The sequence below is a fragment of the Cucumis sativus genome, chromosome 3 (genome assembly GCF_000004075.3).
Source record: "Cucumis sativus cultivar 9930 chromosome 3, Cucumber_9930_V3, whole genome shotgun sequence".
NCBI lineage: Eukaryota > Viridiplantae > Streptophyta > Magnoliopsida > Cucurbitales > Cucurbitaceae > Cucumis > Cucumis sativus.
In genome coordinates, this window is record NC_026657.2 from 31,485,294 (window position 1) to 31,509,024 (window position 23,731).

Below are 23,731 nucleotides of genomic sequence, written 5' to 3' on the forward strand. Positions count from 1 at the left end.
ATCAACTATAGATGCATTAAATTTGCATCAACAACCAACAAATGAATTGCATATAAAATCCTTCTGGATTCGTCATCAATTTCATACATTATCAAAGATATTTATTTATTTATGATTGAAATATATATAAAAAGAAAAAAAAACACCTTAAAATTTATTTCACCAATACTTACCTACATTAAAAAAATTACACTAACATTCGTAAACCATTTTAAATTTTTTCTTAAACTATATATAAATTATTTAAAATTTTATAAATCAAACAATGATATAAAAACGTTATAGTATAGCTTTAATTTTTATTCAAAGTTATAGTTCAATAGCAAAGGTAAACAACACTATGATTAAGACGATTCATCCCTACAAAAAGTATAGAAAAAGAAAAGTTTAGGAATTCGTAATTAATTAGTTAGTTAGTTGTAATAAATTAATTTAGTTAGGTAAGTAGAGTATATAATTAATTTTAATTAAGCACTAATTAAGAACAATGATTAGTAAATAGAATTAGGGGAGAGAGCCGAGAGAGCCGAGAAGAAAAGCACGTGGGAAGAGGAAGGTGTTAAATTAAAAGCCAAACTGTCGGTGGGCATTACTTACTAGCCTTCATTTCACGCCAACTCACGCGTCTACTTCACGCTCCTTTCAGCGCTTGCCTCAACAACATACGGACCTTCATCCTTCGACGTCGTTTCGTACCCTTTTTTTTTATTATTATTATTATTTTCTAATAAAATAAATTAAATATTTGGTCGTGCGGTGGCGACGTTTCACCGGCAGGGAGGTTAGTTGTCGCCGTCAGCCGTCGGCTGTCTTTCCTTTTGCTGCGAGCGACGGAGCTTTTCCCTCACCTTTTACTTTACTTTCACACTAATTTTTTTATTTCTTTTAACCTTTTTAAGTCACTTCAATAATATTTTTTTCCAAGAGAAAATAAAAAGGTAATTTAATTTTACTACTTCACTCTAAATAAAACAGCCTTCTATTATTTGTTGACTTAATTCTATAATCTCACATTGTGAATTTTGATTAATATGTTCGATTTGCTAAAGAAAATTGTTATAAAACAGTTCGAATCCATGACCATTCGTCTTCGCTACAAACCATTATTTAATTAAATATATTTTACATTCTTTGTAATTGTTTTTTAGGAAGATTTTACATTGAATTTTTAAGGTATGTATATTTATCATTGGAACTTTTAAAAACAACCTTTCTAAATTTTCAATTTTATATATATGTATATTATTGAATTAACAATTTGGGTTTAAAAAGTCTAATCAAAATTTTAGATATACTTTTTTTCTCGGTATGGTACATAAATTTTAGAATTTTGTTGGTAGAGAGAATTGAGTATTGCATGCCAAATATCAAAATAATTATTTTGTTTGTAATGAAATGACATAATAAGAATATTTCGAATGTTAAGATTAAAAAAATTGAAAAATTAGATCAAAGCAAAAAGGAAAAAAGAATATAAAGTTTTTGAGTCAAACAATAGTTGCTGGGTCATGGTTGGACACTTAAGACTTAATTCCCCTCCTAAAAGCATTTTCTGCTTTCCTTTTTAAGCTTTACTTAAAAGGATAAAACATTAACAAAAGTTATTTTAAATAGCAAAACTAATTTTACTTTCTTTTTTCTATTATAAATTTTTCTGGGGTCTTGTTTGTTGTTTTCTAATAAATATTACCTTTTTTATAAAATATATATATAACCCTACCTTTGTTTTTTTTCTTTAATATAATAAAATAAAAATGGAAAATTAAATTTAGATATTTTTTTAATATCTTGATGATTTATTAAATAATTTGAAGAATATGTCGGTGAACAATATTTGGTAGGTTTGTTGTTACACTCAAGAATTTGGTGTGGGTGTACAGAGAACAAAAAAGGACTTTCAAATTAAGGCAATTGTCCCAAATATTAAATAACCATATATACAATAAAGAAAAATGTGGCATAAAAATATCAATTTCAATGCACACCAACCATATTCTAAATCCAAATTCAATGTATGAAATATAGGGTTTTCTTTTTTTCTTTTTCTTCATTTTGTTTAATTCAAAATATGGAGCTACAGATGATGAATAATGCTAATAAAAGCCATTAAGTATAGGAAGAAATTTTTTAAACTGCTTGTATTAATTCATTTTAAGGCGAATTTCAAGTTTCAAGGTTGCGGTTTTTGCATGAGTAATTGGAAGCAAACGCTCAAAGTAGCTCTTTGATTGTGTGGTTGCAATGAGTTGCCATCGATCCTTCTCTCATCACTTGATGGAAAGTTCAATTTTTGCATTGTTATAGAGCCCTCAACGACGAACAAGAGGATTGAGGTGATTGAGGTGGATATTGCATGATCTTCATACATTACTAACTCGGTAACATCAAGATTCTTGTTCCTTGAAAGATCGAAATAGGATTCAATTGTTTAAGCCTCTAAATATTGAGTCTATGAACCATACAGAGATTGGATTCTTCAATAAGAAAGCTATGAACCATACAGAGATTGGATTGTTCAATAAGAAAGCTAAGAAGCTATCGCAAGCACTTAGAAATATCTCTTTTTGTCATACTCTTTATTGTCGGTTTAGCTTAACATCTTGGACCGAGCAATAAAAGGTCACCAAATTTCTTTAGTTGGAGAATATCTAAATTGTCTCTCAAGAATTGATTGTTTAAGTTTTCATTTATTGCATCGTTAAAAGTTCTATACAATTTTTTACAGAAAACACACACACACAGCTTAGATGCAAAATGTAATAATAAATTCACTAAGTTTCATAAATCATTTCTACAAGTTTTAAGAATGTTTAGGACCGACCAAACCTTGCAATTCAACCAAAAAGTTTTAAAACCCAACCACAAAAATTAATCTAAATAACCAAAATCTAATAGAAACGAAAACATCCATCCATTGCAACAAACTAATCACAGGAATGCCTACAACCAGTCCCTCCAGAAGAATAGAAACTCAACTGTCAAAGGAATTTTTCTTTATAACTCCTTTAAATTCAAGCTTTGAAGTTAGAGAGAGAGAGAGAGAGTAAAAACCCACTAAGTAAATGGTAAGATACCAAAATTTGACCAAATGATAGTAATAACAAAAATGGGTAGAAGAAGAAAATAGTAAAGAATATTAAAACTCATCAAAGAAATGAGTGTTGGTTGACACTTTTTATATGAACATTGCAAAGAAACTCCAATTCCAAAAGACTAACCCATCCAGACATAGTTTTCTAATATGTGTTTTTGCATCAAATACTGTATTCTTTATGTATAGAAAAAGTTACATACAACATGTCCAGATGGGAAGCTTTTCTCCCAAATTCCCTCTCCCCTTCTTCTTTCTTTCTTATTGGGTTTTTTTTTTTTTTTTTTTTTTTTTTTCGTTTTCAATTCAGACAACAATCGACAACATTACTCTCTACACATGAAATTCTTTAACCCATTTTTGTTTGCAAAGGCTGACAGGCATCTGTTCCTCAGCATATCAAGTCTGGAGAATATATATTTATATAGTTCACCTGATACACAAATCATATTCACATCAGACCAAGGTCCAAACCATGGTGAAGCTCATCTAATCAAGTATTTATAGAACGAAAGTACAACCTATAAAACAGATCCCGTTCAAGTAAGGTAGATTCGGAAGCATAAAACCCACAATAACGATGCAGAACAAAACAGTCCATGTTAGAGTCATTGAAAAGAATTCACTAATGAAGGACCTACTCGGAACGATTTTTTAGGTGTTAAAAAAAATTGCTTAAAAAGTCATTCCAATCTTTCCAAAATCTCGTTTTTGTTGGTAACTATAAGTTCTTCGCTTGGCACAGTCTTCTGGTGTATGTATGGTAAAAGATCCTGTTGCTCTTTTTGTCATTTCAGGACATGGGAGAGAAGTGCAACTTTCTTTACTACTTTGTGGAAAAGTCAAGGAGGTGGTGGGGGACTGGAGGCTATGGCTATAGGGTTCACAGCTCCCTAAAAATTTCAATGTCTAAGAACTTTTGTAACTACCTTTGTCTTTTATTCTTAATGATAACAAGTGGAGATCTTTTCTACAGTAGGCCGGCTCAATTTAAGCTCCTTTTGCAGGGGCTTTCCTTTTTTATCGGCCCTTTTGAACTCTTTCATCGTTCGGTGAAAGCTTTACTTTTGACTAGTAAGTAGTAACAATAAATTCTATACTATAACAAATCTCAATGTAGATCTCATACTCATGTGAATCGCCAGAGCTGCACTGTCACAACACCCTACATTTCTTGCTGCTCCCTCTGCAACCAATTTTATATCTAAATTAACCCCTTGATCTCTCTTGTAGAAGTCAAGACCCCTCCAGCTCTTCTCATGATCATAGCAAGAGCACTTTTTTTTGTTCTTGTGTTTGTCTCTGTTTTTTCTTGTTTTATTTTTGTGTTCCAACAAATTCTTTTTTATCTATCAATGAAAAGTTGTTCCTTGTTCAAGAAATAACTATCATGTACTGAAAGCCCAAGTCTCAACACATGGCCTCCATGAGTTCTAATGTTCCAACTTCTTTGTTGAGTGATATAATATTAAATATGTCTTCATCCACAAGCTTAAGTTTTTGGACCAATCGATGATTTAAGATAATATTAGAGTAAATGATCTAGGGAAGTCTTACGTCCAAAAACTTTTGCACTGTTATTTCCTCCTCAATTAAAATTGACCTTCACTTGTTGGGTTTTCTTCATATATCAACAAGCCCACAAGTGAAAGGGAGTGTTGAGTCATATAACATTAAATTTGTTTTTCACCCACAAACTTAAGTTTTTGGGTGATTTAAGACTCTTAATTATCCAAGACTTCATGCGACCAATGCATGCATGAAGCACGATGCATTCTTGCTTTAAGGTTCTCGGTCTCATAAGTCATACCTCCTATAACTATTAAATATGTCTGAAACTGCTCTTCCATTCTAATTCTTATCTACTTATATGTACTCTGGGGTTATAGAACCTCACATGAACCAATGACTCTGTCACGTACTGTCTCTAGGTATTCTTACTTTTACCCAATCCATGACCTCTCTCAACCTTCACTTATTAGTCATACCTCTACCATTACTACATATAGTTTTTCTCTCCTTGTTCTCTTCCCAGTCACATTCTATTCCCATCCATCCCTCTCTTCACTGTCAGACTGTCAACTCGATAGAGTAAAAAGTATAATGGCAGACCCACAGAAAAAGAAGAACCAAACACTTGTTTAAATGTGGCAGTCAATTAATTTAGGATAACAAACTAAACTTGCTAAACTTGCTATTTGAGTTTGATTTCAAAATTGATAAGAAAACTCAAAACTGCACTCCTGAATTTTCTTTGTTTTACTTTTACTCTAAAGAAACTTCTAAACTTTTGTGCTTGTTCTAACTTAAGTGGAAATTATGGTTTCAAGATCAACAAAGAAATAAAAGACTCTACTTTACAATCTGCTTGGACCTCACTTTTAATCTAAACAATCATATCAAGTCGTAGGTAACTAAATCAAAATCAAGCTATGCTTTTTAAATTCCACCACTTTCGTTTGACCTATATTGATCAAAGTTCAGATAAAAAATCATAACATACATATTGAGAAAATGACAAACTAAAAGATAATGTAACCACGAGAAATCAAGTAAAAAAAACAATAACAAATGTACAAAAACCAATAAAATGTAGCTATAAATAACATCTCATTATATATACACACATTTTTTAAAAAGAGTCTGGAAATCATCACAAATGGCAACTTTAATCCTAACGGACAATTGAAGTGATTTAGAATTTCAATTGTTAACAGAAGGTAAAGAGTCCAAGTCCAGCCTGCGTAGCCTGAGTTAAGCTGTTATTGTTAGATTTTAATTATTGTAGTCTGAATTTAGAAGTCAACAAGCATAGATTCAGAAAATGTCAGTTTATAATTATTAATCAATGCCATCAAACAAAGTTAAAAGGTTTATGTCTATAACAAAAATATGTATTAAAAATATGTCCAAAAAAAGGACAAGAAAAGGATGACAACTGCTCCGTTCTCCCCTCAATAGTTCTGTATCAGACTCCTAACATAACTGTATTTTCTATACGCATTTACTGTGTATAAAAACTAATTACCACGCAACATGCATGATAATCTATTGCTACACTGAAACTTCAATAAAAAGAAATTAAAATAAGTAAATAAATAAATAGGATATGGTAAAGATTTCATGCTGTGGACAAAATACACACATGAAATTCTGCCATGTCTCCCCTTTGATTTATCGGGTTTATGATTTCACACCATAGCATGTATATGCTAATTTGGTTTTCCTCCAAAAGAAAAGAAAAGAAGAGAAAAAACAAAAACAAACACCTTTCCATGGGGCCCATCCCCTTCCACTTTGAAAAGAAACTTTAGTAGTTTTGAAGTATGCAAGGTGTCTCCACCCTTGGTTATTCTTTCAAGAAAGTTGGGAGTTGATTGAGGGCAATCTGCTTCAGGTGTTTAATGACTTTGGTGAAAGGACGCATTGACTGGCATGAATAGGTGATTCTATCCAGATTTGGAGATGTCCTACTGAGATGAAAGATGGAAGAGGTGATTCTGCATCCATCATTTACTGACAAAGGAAGAATCCTTTGGCAGACAACTAGTTTTCTATCTCTTATTTGGTTAGGAAACCCTGTGAAAATTGAAGAGGGAGAAGGAATCTTATGATGGTGCAAATTTTGATTCATTTTAATGAATGTTGATCATCCCTTGAATCCTTGATGTGTAATATAGCTCCCCTCCCCCCCAAGACTTGGGTCTGCAGAGTGGAACATGTGTTTTGCTTTTTGAGGGGTTGCTGCTATTATGACTATTTTTCTCTATATTGTGGTAAGCAACTTAGCAAAATGCAGTTATTATATGAGTTTACATTTTTTGTGCGTGTGAATGTGCGTGTGTACATATATATGTATATACGTATTTAAAAAAAACAACACCAAACAAACAAAAAAGGAGGAGAAGAAAGAAAGAAAGAACTGGAGGCATTTTTAAACAACAAACTGGTTGCAGAATGCATCATAAGGTTGCATCAAACATATTGGCACCAAACTCCAATAAGATGCAAATTTAAGAGGAACTCGTATGTAACCAGACTGACAGCTAAATGGTATAGTGTTTTGTTACTCACCTTCAGAAATAAGATGCTGATGTCAGATGCATTTGCCAAAATTAATATTAATGATTTAACGTTCAGCAGATGTTGCAGCACAAGAAGTTGGAGCACTGCTGTCGGTTAAAGAGTTCTCTGGGTTGCTCTCTCTTCTATTGTGGCCACCCTGCTCATTAGAACCTTGATTTGTAACACCATCCTCTCTGGTTTCAAGGCGTTGCATCATACGTGATACACTGGCAATTCCTGCATTTACTTCTCTTCGAACTTCAGAACCAAGTTCTGACATGGAAGTGTTGCGAGAGAATAGCCGCTCCTTCCACCCTCTTGTACTCTTTGAAATCGATTCTTTGTACCTTTAGTGGGAAAGCTCCCAGAATAAGTATAGAAGCGTCATCTAAATCCATGCACATACAATTACATAGAGGATATAATCATATATGTACATTTGCTTGCAAGTTGTAACTTCCCTGTATGTGCAATGCGTGTGTGCTCAAGATCCAGCTTGAAAACTTCACTATCCATCAAGAATCTAACACAAAAGTTCTAGTTTTTCTCTTGACCACGTACCTTGTGGATACTGCATTGAGTCTTGATTTTAGAGATTCCGAGAATGACTGAAATTCAGATGGACCAGCTCTATCCAGATTTGGAGATGGAGAATCACTAGTGGAGATTCTGTGAATGAAGGACACTATTAAAACAAAAATGCTTGCAGCAAATAAGCCATAACATATTCCATTTTAAAACAATTATATACCGAATGCCAGATGAAGCTCCTCGTCGACTGGCTGAAAAGTTAGATCCAGATGCTGAACGAGAAACATGATCAGTCTGAATAGAAGGAAACTGTGCAATATGCTGTGATGGTTCATCCCCACGAGGTGTTAGTGGGCTAGACGGGCTAGCAACAGTAATACCAGCTGGCTCAGTGTGTACTCCAGAGGCTGAGACATGCTCGGGAGGTCCACCAGGATGAGTGGAGAAAACTAAGAAGTGAGGACGTCCATGAGATGATGACCTACTCCTTCCCTCTCTTCTACCAATATGGTGTGTCCTCCCCATTGCAGCAGCTGCGGCCAGGTGTTGAATTATTCGCTCTTCAAGCTCGGCATTATTAACACCGAGAGGTAGCTGCATTTGAAGAAAACATCATCTTGAAAAATTCCAATATCTTCAAAACTTGAAAATAAGTAAAAGTTAGAAGAGAAACCAACATGTTGCAACTCAAAATTCCCAAGAGCTGGATGATGAAACACAGCAGTATTTCTCACTGGAGTAGCCCTTATATTTCTCTCTCGTTCAACAGCCTCCAACAGCTCTTGACTGCCACAAAATAGACAAGTAAGCAAACCCCATAATATTTTTTTAAAAAAGGATGAACTGCAGATGCATCATATGCAAGCATAAAAATGAACCTGGTGGGGTCCTTCAGGCTGATAGATTGCCAGCACATAGGGCATTGGGAGCTTCTCTGGCACCTGCATATTGAAAGAGCAATTCAATTTCACAAGTACAGTTTTTCGCAGTCCCAATAGGCAATATTATCAACAATAACAGGTAATCAACAGCGCAATAATTAGATTGTCATTTTCTAGACACTCATAAGTAGCAAAGTTCCAGGTGCATCACACATTAACTTACAACACATTTTATAAATACAATCTCACTGCAACAATTCAATTCATGAAACAAGATTTCTAACCCCTAGAAAAATAAAAATGCTGTATTAAACAGCACAACTAAACGTAAGATGAGTTGCTAGTCAAGTGTAGTGTATGCAATAAACAGTCAAATTTAAAAGAAAGCAACATCTCAAAAATTGAAAAACAATCATATTATACCACTCAAGGATGCATTGGAGGTGAAACTCATGCTTGCAAGCAGTAACCTACATGAGAAAACATCATAAGAATTATAAGAAATATCATTCCATTGTACTAATGTAATTTTCATAATTAATCTTCTCACTGTGGACATAAGTGGGTATTTTCTTTCTTTTTCCCCTCCTTTTTTGGATCAAGAAAAAAGAAGGTACAATACCAATCAATAAAGATAAATGGCTTAATCATTGTACCGTAGAAGGATCACTTTCACAAAAATCCTCAAGGCATATGCTACAAGCATCGTCACAAGCTTCTTGAATCCCCCCTTCCACAAAAGCAGCAGCTGATGTCAAGCGATTCTCAGAATCCTTCTCTTCTTCCATCTACAAAATCTAAAAACTATTAAAACTCAAATTAAGACAACACGATCAAATCTAAACAAAACAAATAAGGTTCACAAATTTTCAATCAATCCCTCTCTTCAAACAAATAACATAAATCCAATTCAGCGGCTAGAACAAGATTCAATTTCCAAATAACCTCAAAAGAGGCTACATCAGCAATGTCCCGATAAACAAATTTTGAAAGTAAAGAGCGGGAAAAATGGCATCCAAGAAAAACTCAAGATCAAATCACATCAAATAAAAATAACACATGGGTTTACCTCGATAAACAAATTGAAAATTTCCCAGATGATGGGTTGAAGAAATTCAACCAAAAAACCCCATAGAAAGTATCAGATCGAGCTTCAAAAGAGAAAATTTCCCCAAACCCAGAGAAAATCTCTGCTGCTAGGGGAACATATCAAACAAATCCTTAATACCCCAGAATCCACTGAGGAAGAAAGAGAAGAAAAAAATGATAATCAGAGAGAAAAAAGAGAGAAAAGCAAGGCACAAGACAAATGCCCCTTTACCTTTAATAATGGGATTGTTGTTTGCTTTAACCTCTCTTTCTCTTTCTCTTTCTTCAAATTTTTTTTCCATTAAAAATCTTTTTGTGTGTTGGAAAACAAACCCACCAACAAAGCGTTGGAGAGAACCTCAAAAGTCTCATCCTTCACACCCACTTTCATAATTGATACTAAAATCCAATTGCATAATCAAACCCTTCCAACAAAACCATATGAAATCAATCATTTTGGTGCATATTAACTATTAACACAAAGTTTTTACCTTTACAAACATTTATTAAATTAGCCCACAAATCATTTATTACCTCATATAAATTGACTATCTATCTACTTTAAATATTCTTTTTCATTACATTTTTATTATAGAAAATTATTTTAACCCCTTAAATATATCCTCGATTAAAAAACCTTTTTTTTTTCTTATCGAGCTAGTTTTCTTATTTTACAAAATCGAGAATTACCTTTTGTATAGATAATCAAATTTGAATTTTATTATAATAAAATGACCAATTAGTAAAGTATTTAAATTTCAACTAGTTGCAATTACTGTTTTCGTAATTATTTCTAAATTTGAATTGATGGTTATATTTTGCTGTTTTTTAAAATGTTGTTATACGTTTAGCTATTATTCATAAATTGTTATCTATTACAACTGTTTTTTAAAATTAAGAACTAAATTTAGAACGAATCCTAAACTTTCATGTTTGTGTTAAATTTATTCTCTTTTTTCATTTTTTTTTAGGTTTTGACATGTTCAAAATTTATATAAACTAATGGCGAAGAAAGTTCAAACAAATTGATCGTTACAATTCATTTTATATTTAATAGGTATAATTAGACATGTTTTCAAAATTTATCTAAATCAAGCTCTAATAGAATCTGTTTGAGATACAAACTATTTTAACATTAAAAGAAAATAGTAAACAGTGTAGCAAATAATATAAAAAACGATAAAGGTAGAATAGTAAAAACAACGGTAAATTACAAATAAAATATATTTTTAAGATTGTTTTTTTTTTTTACTTTTTTCAAAATTTATAGATATTTTTATTGATGGTATAAAATTATATATATAATTGAGCATAATGAACAAATTTTTCCCATGTGATGTGTCAAATTTTCACAATCTATTTAAACATTATTTCTCTTGACCCCACCAAAACTTTAATTGAAATGTATAATCTAAAGTACTTCACAACATTTTAATCAAATTTAATACATAGAAGTTACTAGAGAATATATAATCATTTAAAAAAAGTATTGATCTTTAATGGCAGCCAATGATTGGTTTGATAATGCCAGCAATGCATTACTATGGGTTCATCAAAATCCACATTTGGGAATGGAATAATATTAAAATTACACAAAACCAAACCCACCTATTTAAACAATAACAATGCATTTAATTTCTAATAGCTTTCAAACTTTTAAAAAAATAAAACGTTTTAACATTTCTTTTATTTAATGGATTTCAAAAATATCAAATTATGTGTTCAAATTAAATATGATATTAGCATTTAATTTTGTACCTAATAGGTATGATTATGCATGTTTTAGAAATGTGTATGAATTAATTACCAATTTTAAAATATAAAGTTCAAATGAACACATATTTTTTATAGAAAAATATATATACTTTTGGTATTCCTTATATGTATTAGATTTAAAATTTAAGTGATTTATAAATATATTACACATTTTCAAGGGCCTATATAGCAAAATTTTAAAATTTAGAAAGTAAACTTTTAATTTAATATTCATTTAAATGTAATGGTATGTAATGTATTTATTAAGTAATACTAATTACAAAATTTATTGTAAACGTTTAGAGAATTATTTACCTAGATACATAATAAAAACAATTCAAACAGATTTTGTAGAGTAGTTTTATAAATATTCATTAAAAAAATCGAGACAAATGATAAAATAAAAAAAAATATGTATGAGAAAATTTCAAATGTGGACTAAAAATTCAATATTATATATATATATCAAAATAAAAAACTATAAATTATAAAAAGATGCCTAAAAAGGCATTAATAAATTAAATATATATTTAAAATTAAAAATAAAATGCCTCAAAACTCTGAATGGCACAACGAGGTTTCGAAAAATCAATGTCAATCAAACTATTGAGCTTATGATTTTATGAAAATATGGAATAACGAAAAAAAATTAAAAAAACTTTATGAAAATGGATGAAAATATATGAAAATTATTACAATTAGTTAATGAAATTTTTACCATCGACTTACTAAATTATAATTTACCATTTTTAATCCACAATCTGTAGAGTAAAAATAATATTTTAGATGTCCATTGTGAATGTCGATGCAAATGGTGATGTGAGTGCAAATCTTTTTGAAAAAAAAAACGATAGAACAATTGCACCATAATTTAAAATTTTAGGAATATTTTTAGGTGAGATGATGCGAACATTTTAAAAGTTTTGGGTAGTGAAAGAAAAAGAAGCACATACACACACTATAAATTGTATGATATTCAAACTCTTAAATTGAAAGTCTTGAACCAAGCTAATATAACTAATCAATGGAAAATAAAATTGAAATTCGTTCGAAACCACAATACAAACAAAAAGAGTGTAAACACATTAAAAAGGTGTATGTTCTATGAACTCTCATAAAAAAAGTTCGAAAGAAAAAATAATTAAGCAACAATTGGTTTAACTATGGAAATGTCTAGACGTTTGTTTTAAAATGACCAAATTAGAGATGACATGTAATGTTACAATATTACAATAATTTGTCGATTTGGACTCATTTCAATAAGCAAAACACCAATTATCATTTCAAGACTCGATAATTCAATATTTCACTTATTTAATTATTACACTCAAAATATTATTGTTGTTGTTTTTTTTTTTAAATACAAACACAGAAGTAAGAATAGAAAATGCATGGCAATGGAAGAGCCAAAACACCTGAGAAAAACATTCCATGCATAGTGGAAAATGACCATTGAGAGACTAAGTGGTGGGCACACAAACTATTTTCTTTAATGTCTTTACTTATATTTGTTTCATAATTACGGTCTAGCTAATTTCGTTACGGTCTAGCTAATTTCGTTCGATAAATATGATAGTATAGTAAATTAAATTAGATAAAGTTCATCTAAAATAAACTTAGAGAACAAAATATGAAAATTTGACAACTTGATCACTTGATTCTATTAGGAAATAATTGACTATTTTGATTGGAATTCAAACCATTGTTGTCATTCTTTAAAAAAAATATACATATATATTAATCATTAAACGTAGAGAATGTTCCATATTAAAATAAGAAAAAGGAAAACACAATTATTAATTATCATTAACCATCTCTTTTCATTTTGTATTTTCATTCCACTTATCTCTTATGACAAGATGTGATGAGGATTCAAACCCTATGATTGATGGAATATACCTTATCTAATTAAGCTACCACATATTATGAAAATGAAAAATAATTTTATTTCTTAATTCCACGTAACATCAAAACTAGTTTGCTTTTTAAACTCAATGTACATTTAAACTATACTCAACCGAGCACTTGATTCATCATAGTCTATCATAATCGTAGTTGATTTAAACATTTGGCTAAAATGTTGAGTATTGGTTTAAAATAATATCCCAAAAGAATCTTTAAACAATTAAAAAATAAAAACTTTTGGAATGAAAGAAATCCAAATCTTATCTTTTTCACTTTTATTTGTTTTGTATTTTTTATTTCCAGGTGAAAATGAGAGAAAGTACAATATTTTCCCGGAACCCAAACATCATGAATTCAACAACAAAATAAACAAATGAAGAACTTGAATGCTCACAATAAATAAATTAAAATTCCAAAAACAATCAAGAAATGAAAAACCCCGTCCGCCACCACCACCACCATTTCCAAATCATCAAACCACAGATCCAACAAAGTTTTCCTTTCCTTTTCCTTCTGTTTTTCCGGGAAAATTTGCAGTGAAGGTTCAGATTGAGAGAAATGAAGAAGAAGAAGAATTTTTTCATTGAGAGATCGAAGTTTGATCTCTCCGTGAAGGGCTTCTCCAAAACCCAGTACTATAAAAAATCTCCCACATCTCTTTTTCCAGTTCCATCACTTTCCTCTCTGTTTCCACCGCTTGCTGCCCTCTTGGCTCCGACGAGTACACTAATTTTCCCGCCGAAAGTATCTGAATATCCGTCTCATCATACCCCCCAAAAGAGAACCGTCCACGCCTCGCCGGAGTAACTCCCTTTTTCTTCAACCTCTGCCGTCGCTTCGTCCTCAACGCACGACGGCAAAGTCCAGCCGGAACCTTGTAAATGGCGAGAACAAGAAAGTTTATAACAACACAAGGACAACAACAACACACAGCAGCACACTCCGCCGTCGTTCCGCCAGCTACCTCCGCGAACCGAACACTTCCGGAAGCAGATTTGCTCGTTAACAATGGTTGTCGACGGTTCGACGATGGCGGACGAAACATAATCGTATTCGACATAATTAGTTGAGAGATTTTAATTTCAAAATCTCTAATCCCTTACTCCTTTCTCTATACTTCCTCCATAAAAAATATATATAAAAAAAAAACCCTAAAAAAACAATCAAAACCGATTCGAATCAAATCAAATCTTCAAACGATTTCCTGTGGGAGAAGGAATCAACCAGAGAACAAAACAAGAACAAAATCAAAATGAATGAAATGGAAGCGCGAGTTCCTCCTCCCACAAATATGTGTGGAGGCTAAGAGAAAGCGAGCAAGGCAGGAGCAGCCATTGGAGGAGGCGATCACGGCGGCGGAGTAGAGTTGCTGGGAAACAGCAAATCGGGGTCCGGATGGGGGGAGGGATAAGGGAGGGGGAGAAGGCGAAGAAGGCGGCGATGGAGGCTGAAGAATGGAGGGTTTGTGAAGGAATTGAGGGAGAAATTAATGGGGTGTGGTAGGAAATGGAGGTGAGATCCTATAAATGGGGAAGATTGGAGAAGAAAGAGATAAAGAAATTTTCTGTTTGAGAGAAATTTGGGAGAGTTTACAGAGATGCATTTCCATTCTTACAATCAAATATGAACCTAATCTTTTGTTGGAGAAAGAAGATTGAGTCAAAGTGGGAAATTACATGAACAACAATATTCAAACTCTCTTTTCTTTTAGTATTAATCTTTATCTTTTTCTTTTAAATGAATTTAAACTATTATTTCTTTTTATTTTTAGATAAATTTAGTTTGAATACGTTTCATTACATTTGTTGTTGCTTAGCCGTCGTGATAAAATTCGGTATCCTTTGATAAAGAAAGTCGTTACCTTTTTCTAAATAATTTTAAAGATCACACTCAAGTTATGTTTGCAAAATATAAACCAAGAATAGTTGTATTTGACATATTTATGAAAACTCACTAAAACTATACCAATTTTGATTATATTTGTTGTTATACAATTATAAGATAGGGATAGAATCTTGGACCTCGAAATTAGATTAATATCGATTAAGTTAGGTTCATACTAACTATTATATTATATTTTTATCTATTTATTTTCCATTTTCATAAGATAAAACTATTTATTATGATAGCATTTTCCTTCTAAATTCAACTTCATTTTATGATAAACTTTTAAAATGTTAGAAATTTTATTATTTGGAGGTGGACCACAAATTCATATGATTATTTATTAGAATTTAAAATGTTGGTATTGTTAATTGAAAATGTACACATTATACAATTATTGCTTAGACAATTACATACACATTAAGTATAAGAGAAGAATTATAATCCATTTAAAACTGCACAACTTATTTAATTTAATTATTAAGAATTGTACAATTTCTTTGTTTTCTTTTTAAACAAGTAACTGAAAACCGTGCTAATAGTCTAAAACACAATAATTTCTTGATTAAAGTCATAAATGTAAACTCTATTGCACACTTCAATTACACAAGAACAAACGTAATCAAAATGGATACAGTACGATAAAATTTCTTCCTCAATTAAACAACTTTGAAAGAAAATATATATTTTCATCGTTCAATTATTGAATTTCTAAATAAAACTAACCAATAATCTTAGACGATTTATAAAATATAAAAAGATTTTAGATCAGTAGGATTATAAATATTTTCTAACAATTAGGTTAACTATAATAAGATGTGTAAAATAATGAGAAGGTTTGCTTGTAATATTAATAAAAAGGAGTAATAATAATTAATTAATAGTAATTAAATATAAATAAAGTTGGGGAAAAGGACAAAAAAGTCAATGGAGTAAGAGTCGTTATCTAAAACTAACGTTGAGCGCTTCGGAACTGAAAAGCCAACTGAGAAAATTTATTAAATTTTCAATTTAGAAAAGAAAAAAAAAAGAAACTAATTTATTATTTTAACATAAAAGAAAACTGAGGTGGAACTAGAGGCCACGTGTCAATATATGAGAGGGTGTGAACTGTGAAGAAAGTACGGTGGCTGATGTGACGCGCTACAGTGAGTGTAGGGAAAAGCGCGTGAAGACGAGAGATGCTGCAGTCGAACACGTGTCCGCCAAATAAGACGTCTTCGCTTTATTATCCATTCCTTATTAATAATTAGTATATTTTATTTAATGAAAAAACTATTTTTTCTCATAATAATAATCTTTCTCTATTAGAATTTAAAAAATATTTATATATGTTAGTAAATATTTTATCAATTTTGTAATTTTTTATATAATTATTTTATAGAAAAACCTTTTAAGTCGTGGAATTTTAAAAAATAGGTGTATTTGGTTAACTGAATTTTCAAAACATGCATTCATTTCTAACTAATGTATGATGGGGTAAATTACTATGGCTTGTTTCGATAATTTAAATTAAATTTTATCTTGTTTTAAAATCTTTAAAATTCAATATATATAATTTGTTGTTATAAGACAACAAAGGGTCTATAGCTCAGTGGTAGAGCATTTGACTGCAGATCAAGAGGTCACCGGTTCGAACCCGGTTGGGCCCTTTTTTAGTAATAATTTTCTTTTATGTCTACGTATTTTGTAATAGCTGTTATCAATAAATGATTCAATATTGCATTTTTCTAATATTCAATTAAACCTCTCCATTTACACGTAAGACTTTATATATATACACACACTCTAGCCAATTTTTTAATAAAATAAAAGAAAAAGAAATATTCATTTTGCAAAAGAAAGAAGAGAGAAGCACAAACACCATTACTTCCACTAAAAGGAAATTTTTATTTTATTTTTGTCATTTTCTTGATACATTTGATGTGCTGTTCTTCTCTATTTTGTCTTATATTCACAAATCTTTTTCAGGCAATTATCACTGTCATTGAAAATGTGTTCCAATTATTTTAATCTTTTTCTATCTGATTTCATGAAAACAAAAAAATGAACATAATTGTACGTTTATATGAACTGGTATTAGCTAAGATATTTAAGATTCGAATTTTCTTTTCCTCGATGTTCTAAATTGAATGAAAATTTCAATTATTAATTGTCTTGAATAATCAAACCATGCTCAAAAGATCACGATTCAATCGTTCAATCATTTTTATATAAACCTAAGTAGTATTCGAATGGTTAAATCACTATGATCTTTCCTTGTTTTGTTTGTTATTGCTCTCCCATTAGTTGTTCAATAAAAGAAGGAAAGAGTGAGTGTATTACAATATAAACGATTAATTATCAGTACTCCTTGACACTTAAAAAAGATATTTTTACCCCACGTCAAGATAACAAACACTTCTCTCAGATGTTGGAAAATTTTCTAAAGAAACCACAATCCTCTTGATCCACAGCACATATTTTACATATATTTGTGTGTTATGTGAGTTGAGCTAATAGTTGTAGGAAAATAACTATTAACTTTAGAGTACAAAGGTTCCTTAAAGGCTAAAACATATCAATGACAAAGTAATCGTTATATTAAATTTATGAGATAAAGATGTCAAACCATCAAATTACATTTATTTTCATGAAAAACAGAGGCGCTGCCTCAGTTATGTTGTTATCTGTGACCAGATAAAGATTTGGATTGAAAAAAGAAGAAAAAACTAAAAGAGCCAAGTTGAACTAAGCTCTGATTTTGATCCCTCCAACCAAGTTTGATGGATATGTAACCAAACAAACTCACCGGCAGCATTTGAATCCTGAATTCCAAAAGCTCAGAATCTCAGTGAAACACAACAAGAAAATCGACAAAATCACCCTTTGCAATCTAATATTTCTTACCTTTGAACTTAGTATGACAGTTGTCCTGCAGCATAGTTGCTCCTTGCCTATAGAACGTTGACAAGTCAGACAACGGTGGCAGGTAAATGAAAAGGCATAAGAAACATATGCACACAAGTTTATAACAGACACAATCAGCGGACCATAAACTCAATGCTTTTACTATTTATGCCATGAATTCACTCAGAATATTTGATATTCTAGAAACTTTTAATAGCAAACATTATTATTATTATAGTTAGGCGTTGTTCTGTGAGACTAATAGACGTATGTGTAAGATGAAGAAACATTAGTGCTTTCAACATTTTGAAGAAACAGAGTACATTGCAGTTAAAATCCCCTACTGCTGAGCATGTTAAGAATGATGTATTATCACATTCATGTTAAAGTCAATGGACCGATTGAATGATCTAAAGAGGTGAAAAAGATCAGATAGTGGAGAAAAAGATCAGAGAGGTTAGAAGAAAAGCAGTCGAACCAGATAATTCCCACTTGTCAAACTTCACGAGCCATGAGTCCGGACTGATCTTTGTAGGCAGTACTCGATCAACCCAAACACGGTACTGTTTTCCTTGAGAATCTCCATATTGCTTTTGTATTGAACTCAAGCTGTCTGCAAGAGATTGCTCGAGACCAGACGGATGAATGAAAACACCAGATGGATTCTGACAGAAACAAAAAGAGGATAAAAGTAATCAGATGAGAGTTTAGATCTAGGTCGAACTATACACAATCCAAGTTGAGAAGTTAGTGGGCACAGTAGGTTATCATACAGAACGAGTTCTATATACATATCAAACAATAAAAGACAACAAGATCATACAAAATTCTACTCTCCTAGCACATGAGGATGTAAACGTTGACAAAAAAAATCATAATACGATTCAAAGATGTAATAAGTTTTATTCATGCAAAAAATTGAATAGAATTATGCGAATCAGTAATCACTGCCAGAAAAAAAAACGATAAGTAGCTAGGATTTAATATGGTCTTAATTGCTAAATATATTGAATTGAATGAGCATGTACAAAGTAACTGCAACGGTTTCCGTTTCCCTCTAGAATGTATCACTTCTAAATCTAGATATGCAAACCACGGTCCTCAATGAGAAATTAGAGAGTGAAGAGATAGACATACAAAGGATTTTTTCAAATGATCCAAGCAAGATTCCTCAACTTCTGCACGCCTCCATTTCTCGTAAAATAAGTAAAACTTCACAACTTCATAGCCAATGCTTTTAGTTTCCAGTTTAGAGTCCAAGAAGTCCTTGACATCTCTAAGGGAAATATTGGGACCAAGGTTAAAATGGCCAATAGCTTGTATAATGCCAGCTGCACACCTCTCTGAAGCATGAATAATCTTGCTGTTGTTCTTTGCATTTTCAGCATGCCATTGCAACAATTCCTCTTGAGCATTGCTAACCTACATAATGCAAAATAATTCATAGACAAAATAAGGAAATGGGATTATCTTTGATAATAACAAATTGTAACGCTGATGAATTACCATGACACCAAATACGTCTGGAATGCTAAATAGCTCAGCATCATTTCCTGAGTCACCACAAACAAGTGTGCTATTTGGTAGTTTCCCAATGCTCTTGAATTTTTTGTGCAGGTAAGCTAGAGCTTGTCCTTTTCCAGCACCTTGTGGTAAGATATCCAGATCTATCCCTCCACTGTAGATTATTTTTACATCCAACTGATAAAAAGCACACAAAAAAAAGCTGCATGTTAAACTTCTTACCTAACCTCATGGTTGGCACACTAAATGGTAGGTGCAGTTACACGTGTCAGTCAATAGATCAAACATTGTGCATACAACGACCTTACCCCGCGTTTCTCCAGTGACTCAGAAAGGGCCTTTGTTACAGCCTGAGCCTTGTCTTTCTGAGTATAGAAGCTAACCTTATGTGGCCGTTGCTCTGATTCTGCCTACAAGAACCCAAAATATACAATCTTTTACATGACTCACACCTTAATGCAATGAATATCTGGCCAACATAGTTAATATCCTTTGTTCAACCTCAAAAGTATAAACAGTACCTGTGGAGTAAGTTCGGAAAACTTGCTTGCTTCCTCGACGACTATGTTCTTATCCCATTTCTGATTTAGAACTTCAACCCACCCCACATCTGGTTCCATTGAGAGACCATACGTTATCTCGGTTCCTACAGACATTATGGTAATGTCAGGAGTTAACATAGGTTTCTCTTTCCTCAGCTCTTTGTACAGTGTAGGGGATCTGCCGGTTGAGAAAACAAGGAGAGAATTGTGACGATAATTGGCTTCCCACAATGTATTAAACCTCAACAGAGAAAAATTCTCAGAATCATGATGATCGACCTTCAATGAAAGCATATAACAAATTATATTGCTGTCAGAAGGAAGTGGAGTCATACAATAATAAACAAAATATTAAAGAGCTAACCATGGTGTGATCAAGGTCTGAAACTATCATGAGATGTGCTGAAGCGCTAAGCCTCTCCATGATTGCAATATAAACCCAACCCTTTGTTGTGTGTCAATCTAAGATCCAACCCAAAAGGTCAATCAAGTTTTAAGAGCAGGGTTCTGATTAAAGAAGAAAAATATACCCATGTTCAACTCAGTAGATATGAGAGAGCCATCAAAGTTCTACTCAGATGAATAAACAATTTATAACTTCACATTGTGCATTTGCATGCGCATTCAGAAGCTGTCAACTTCTTTCTGTTATAAGTATAAAATTTCTAACATTTTCCATGACCATAAAACGTGTAGACTAGTGTTTTCCTTATTCCTTTCAAATAAAAAAGGGGATAGCAGAAAAGCATTTCCCGAGGGAAGGAGATAACAGAAAAGCACTCTAATTGGCCAAAAGAATGTTTTATACTATTGAGACATAGCCAGAAGGATAAAAGGTTCTGAACACCAAATAAAAGGATTTTTCTTTCTCATTGAAGATACCGTTGTTCTTTGCCAGCCTGAGGGTGAAACTGGAAGTTTCTAAAAAAGTGAAGCTGAAAAATCTTCTCATATTTTTGAAGCAATGCTCCATCATTTTAATGAAAAAACTGGGTTTACTACTTTGAGAACAGTCAAAAGCCTATTAAAAAGGTTATGCAGAATTGAACAAAATCTTTTCCCCATTTCTTTTCTTCTCTTACACACCTCCTCATTTGAACTGAACATCCCCAAAGGTTATGCAGAATCCAAGCAGCCTTTAAACTTCAGTCTTTAAGATTCAATCCCAAAACAGAAAAACTTCACATAGCATTTACTTCATCAACCAATTCTTAATCTATCATCTAGTACCCTAAAAAAGAAGTAAAAAAGATAACAACTGAAACAAAGCTACATGATCGATTCTATGCGACTCCGAAAAAAAAAAAAAACATCGGAACGATTGGTACAATTCCAAACAGTGTAAATCACTAGAGTTCTAATGGCCAAAGAGACCATACGCATTTTATATTTAGTTTAAACGTACAAAATTTTGTAGAAGAAATAACTTTATGAAAAATTAATTTTATGAACAACTGGGGCATTTGCATTCACTATCATTCTCCGTTCAGTCCCCATGAGTTAAGTATAAAATCTCAAATTGAAAAATAGAAACTGTTTGCAAAAATCCAACCAACCCAGATGAACAACAGCATCAATTAAAACAATCAAAAGAATATTCGCAATAATGAAATTTCTAATCCATTCCCCAATAATAGAAAACTCGATGCAGATCATCCCATGCAAAAAAAACTAAAAACCAGAACAAAATCAAAATAACATAGTTCAGTCACTCCACCCAAAAATGAGCAAAACCCACCAAGAACTGACGCTGAAACATCAAGAAAACGGCATGATCAAATAAAAAAATCACCGAATTGAAACAAAAAAAAAAACTAGAAACTGGGTATGATTTGTAACGATGTAGATAGATGAGAGAGCAGTGGGTTTCGATTAAAAGATCGTTTGGAAATGCAGAAACCGAAAATAATACCTGAGAAATTAGGAGGTGACGAATTAGAGGAATAAGTGGAGAAGAGTGATGATAAGAACTGGATCCAAATTCGTTGGCGCTTCTTTTGTGATGGCGAAAGGAATATACTCACTGAATTTTTTTTTAAAGAAATTTGAAAAAAATAAATTCGAATGTCGAAATCAAAAACAACAACAACAATAAATCGGTTTTGGAAGTTGGAAACTTGAAAGGAGTTGAATGATGTTGGAGTTAATGGATGCTAAGCCAGTGGGATTTCCTAACCATACAATCAAATTGTTGCCTAACCCTAGAAGAGTGATCACAAGACTTTATCACACCCATTGCTATTAATCTTATAGTTGGAGGGTCGAGTTACGAGTTTAAGGATACAAAATTTAACGGTTTAAAGTTTGAGAGTATAGCTAAAACTTATACTATATTTGAAAAATGGTTTATTATTAAAAAAAAATATTACAAACTTGATGGTGAATTACTTATGTAATTAAACATATATGTGACTTATATTACTTCAATTCTTCTAATGTACGTAATGTTACGTAAACTTTTCTTTTAGTCTAAAAGACAAATTTCGTGGAATTCTTTTATCATCAAATTGTGACAACATGATCAAATTAGGTCGGAAAGATATATCACATCACATGATCAAAGGTTAGGATTTAAATAAGATTAATTACCTAACTATCCTAATATTTTATGTATTTTAGACATTCCACTTAAGAGACTTGTCACCTAACATATCTCATAGTATAACATTTTTATAGTTTGATTTAAGAATTGTCTAATTATAATTATAATTTTATATTTTGTTTGCTATATTTGAGTTTTTCTTGTTAATATAAATATTTTTAAATAGTTTTAAATTTTTTCTATCATCAAAATTCCTTTTTTTTTAATCTTTATTTTCTTTTACGATTACCGTTCAAAAACAAAATGTTAAATACATTCAAATATTAAAATAATTTAAAATCAATTTGTTTTCTTTGGATTTCAAGTCATATAATTTAAAATTATTCATTAAACATTTTCCTATAATAACAATCGGTAGCTGTATAATGGTTAATATATTTATATAATTATGTGTTAGTTAAGTTATACTTATTTTAACGGTTATTAAAATTTTTAAGTCTATATAGAGTATGAAAATATTTTTGCAATTTCAATACAAAATAGCCTAAAAAATTAGGTAAGATTTGGCATCATTGCACGTGACAAGCAAGAAAGAAAGCAACTTTGGTTTGGGGTAAGAAATAGAAAATCTAAAATATAAGGCTGTTTTGAGTATAGTTTTTATTTGCTTAGTATAGTTTTTATTTGGTTTTAAAATTTCAAAATGTTACGTTATTAGATGAACATTTTAAAATAAATTAAAATATTTACAAAAGAGAATATAGTAAAATTTTAAATTCTATCAACGTAAATGTAGATATACTTCTATTGTTTATTAATGTTATTGATAAAAACATATGAGTGTTTATAATTGATAAAGTATAAAATTTTGCTATATTTTGTTAATTTGCACATTTAGACCATTCAACTTAATTTGAATTTAGTTTCCATTTAGTCATTTTATAATTTTACAAAATTTACTTAGGAGTAGTTTTGAATTTTATTTAATACTTACTTCATATTAAAACTCTTCTTTTTTTTTCTCATCATTTGG

At 31.4% G+C, this 23,731-nt stretch overlaps 3 protein-coding genes and 1 non-coding gene across 8 annotated transcripts; 1 reads left to right on the plus strand and 3 right to left on the minus strand.

Moving 5' to 3' along the window:
• Positions 1 to 3,124: 3,124 nt before the first annotated feature.
• Positions 3,125 to 9,920, minus strand: LOC101212369 (E3 ubiquitin-protein ligase RHF2A). Of its 4 annotated transcripts, none has more exons than XM_004136485.3 (9): positions 9,638 to 9,920; positions 9,225 to 9,356; positions 8,992 to 9,038; positions 8,566 to 8,628; positions 8,365 to 8,473; positions 7,908 to 8,281; positions 7,718 to 7,825; positions 7,166 to 7,503; positions 3,125 to 3,524 (listed from the first exon to the last, which is right to left on the minus strand). In XM_004136485.3, the coding sequence occupies exons 2-8, from the start codon at positions 9,354 to 9,356 to the stop codon at positions 7,221 to 7,223; spliced, it is 1,116 nt and encodes a 371-aa protein (XP_004136533.1). In that variant the 5' UTR covers positions 9,638 to 9,920; the 3' UTR covers positions 3,125 to 3,524; positions 7,166 to 7,220. The 4 variants fall into 4 exon arrangements, with proteins under 4 accessions (XP_004136533.1, XP_011652050.1, XP_011652049.1 ...); XM_011653748.2 differs by having other exon boundaries at positions 9,225 to 9,365; positions 9,638 to 9,894; XM_011653747.2 differs by having other exon boundaries at positions 9,225 to 9,372; positions 9,638 to 9,894.
• Positions 9,921 to 13,560: 3,640 nt separating this feature from the next.
• LOC105434984 lies at positions 13,561 to 15,006 on the minus strand. Its single transcript, XM_011653750.2, has one exon. It carries the CDS (start codon positions 14,375 to 14,377, stop codon positions 13,898 to 13,900), a length of 480 nt encoding a protein of 159 aa, XP_011652052.1. The 5' UTR covers positions 14,378 to 15,006; the 3' UTR covers positions 13,561 to 13,897.
• A 1,775-nt stretch (positions 15,007 to 16,781) lies between these two features.
• Positions 16,782 to 16,853, plus strand: TRNAC-GCA. Its single transcript has one exon. It is a non-coding gene; the product is annotated as a tRNA-Cys (tRNA).
• A 900-nt stretch (positions 16,854 to 17,753) lies between these two features.
• LOC101212615 (sucrose-phosphatase 1) lies at positions 17,754 to 22,427 on the minus strand. 2 transcript variants are annotated; one of them, XM_004136486.3, is made up of 9 exons: positions 22,069 to 22,427; positions 20,521 to 20,618; positions 20,136 to 20,435; positions 19,923 to 20,024; positions 19,597 to 19,791; positions 19,228 to 19,512; positions 18,569 to 18,755; positions 18,091 to 18,137; positions 17,754 to 18,008 (listed from the first exon to the last, which is right to left on the minus strand). In XM_004136486.3, the coding sequence occupies exons 2-9, from the start codon at positions 20,578 to 20,580 to the stop codon at positions 17,913 to 17,915; spliced, it is 1,272 nt and encodes a 423-aa protein (XP_004136534.1). In that variant the 5' UTR covers positions 20,581 to 20,618; positions 22,069 to 22,427; the 3' UTR covers positions 17,754 to 17,912. The 2 variants fall into 2 exon arrangements, with proteins under 2 accessions (XP_004136534.1, XP_031739097.1); XM_031883237.1 differs by having other exon boundaries at positions 20,521 to 20,663.
• Between the last annotated feature and the right edge of the window lie 1,304 nt (positions 22,428 to 23,731).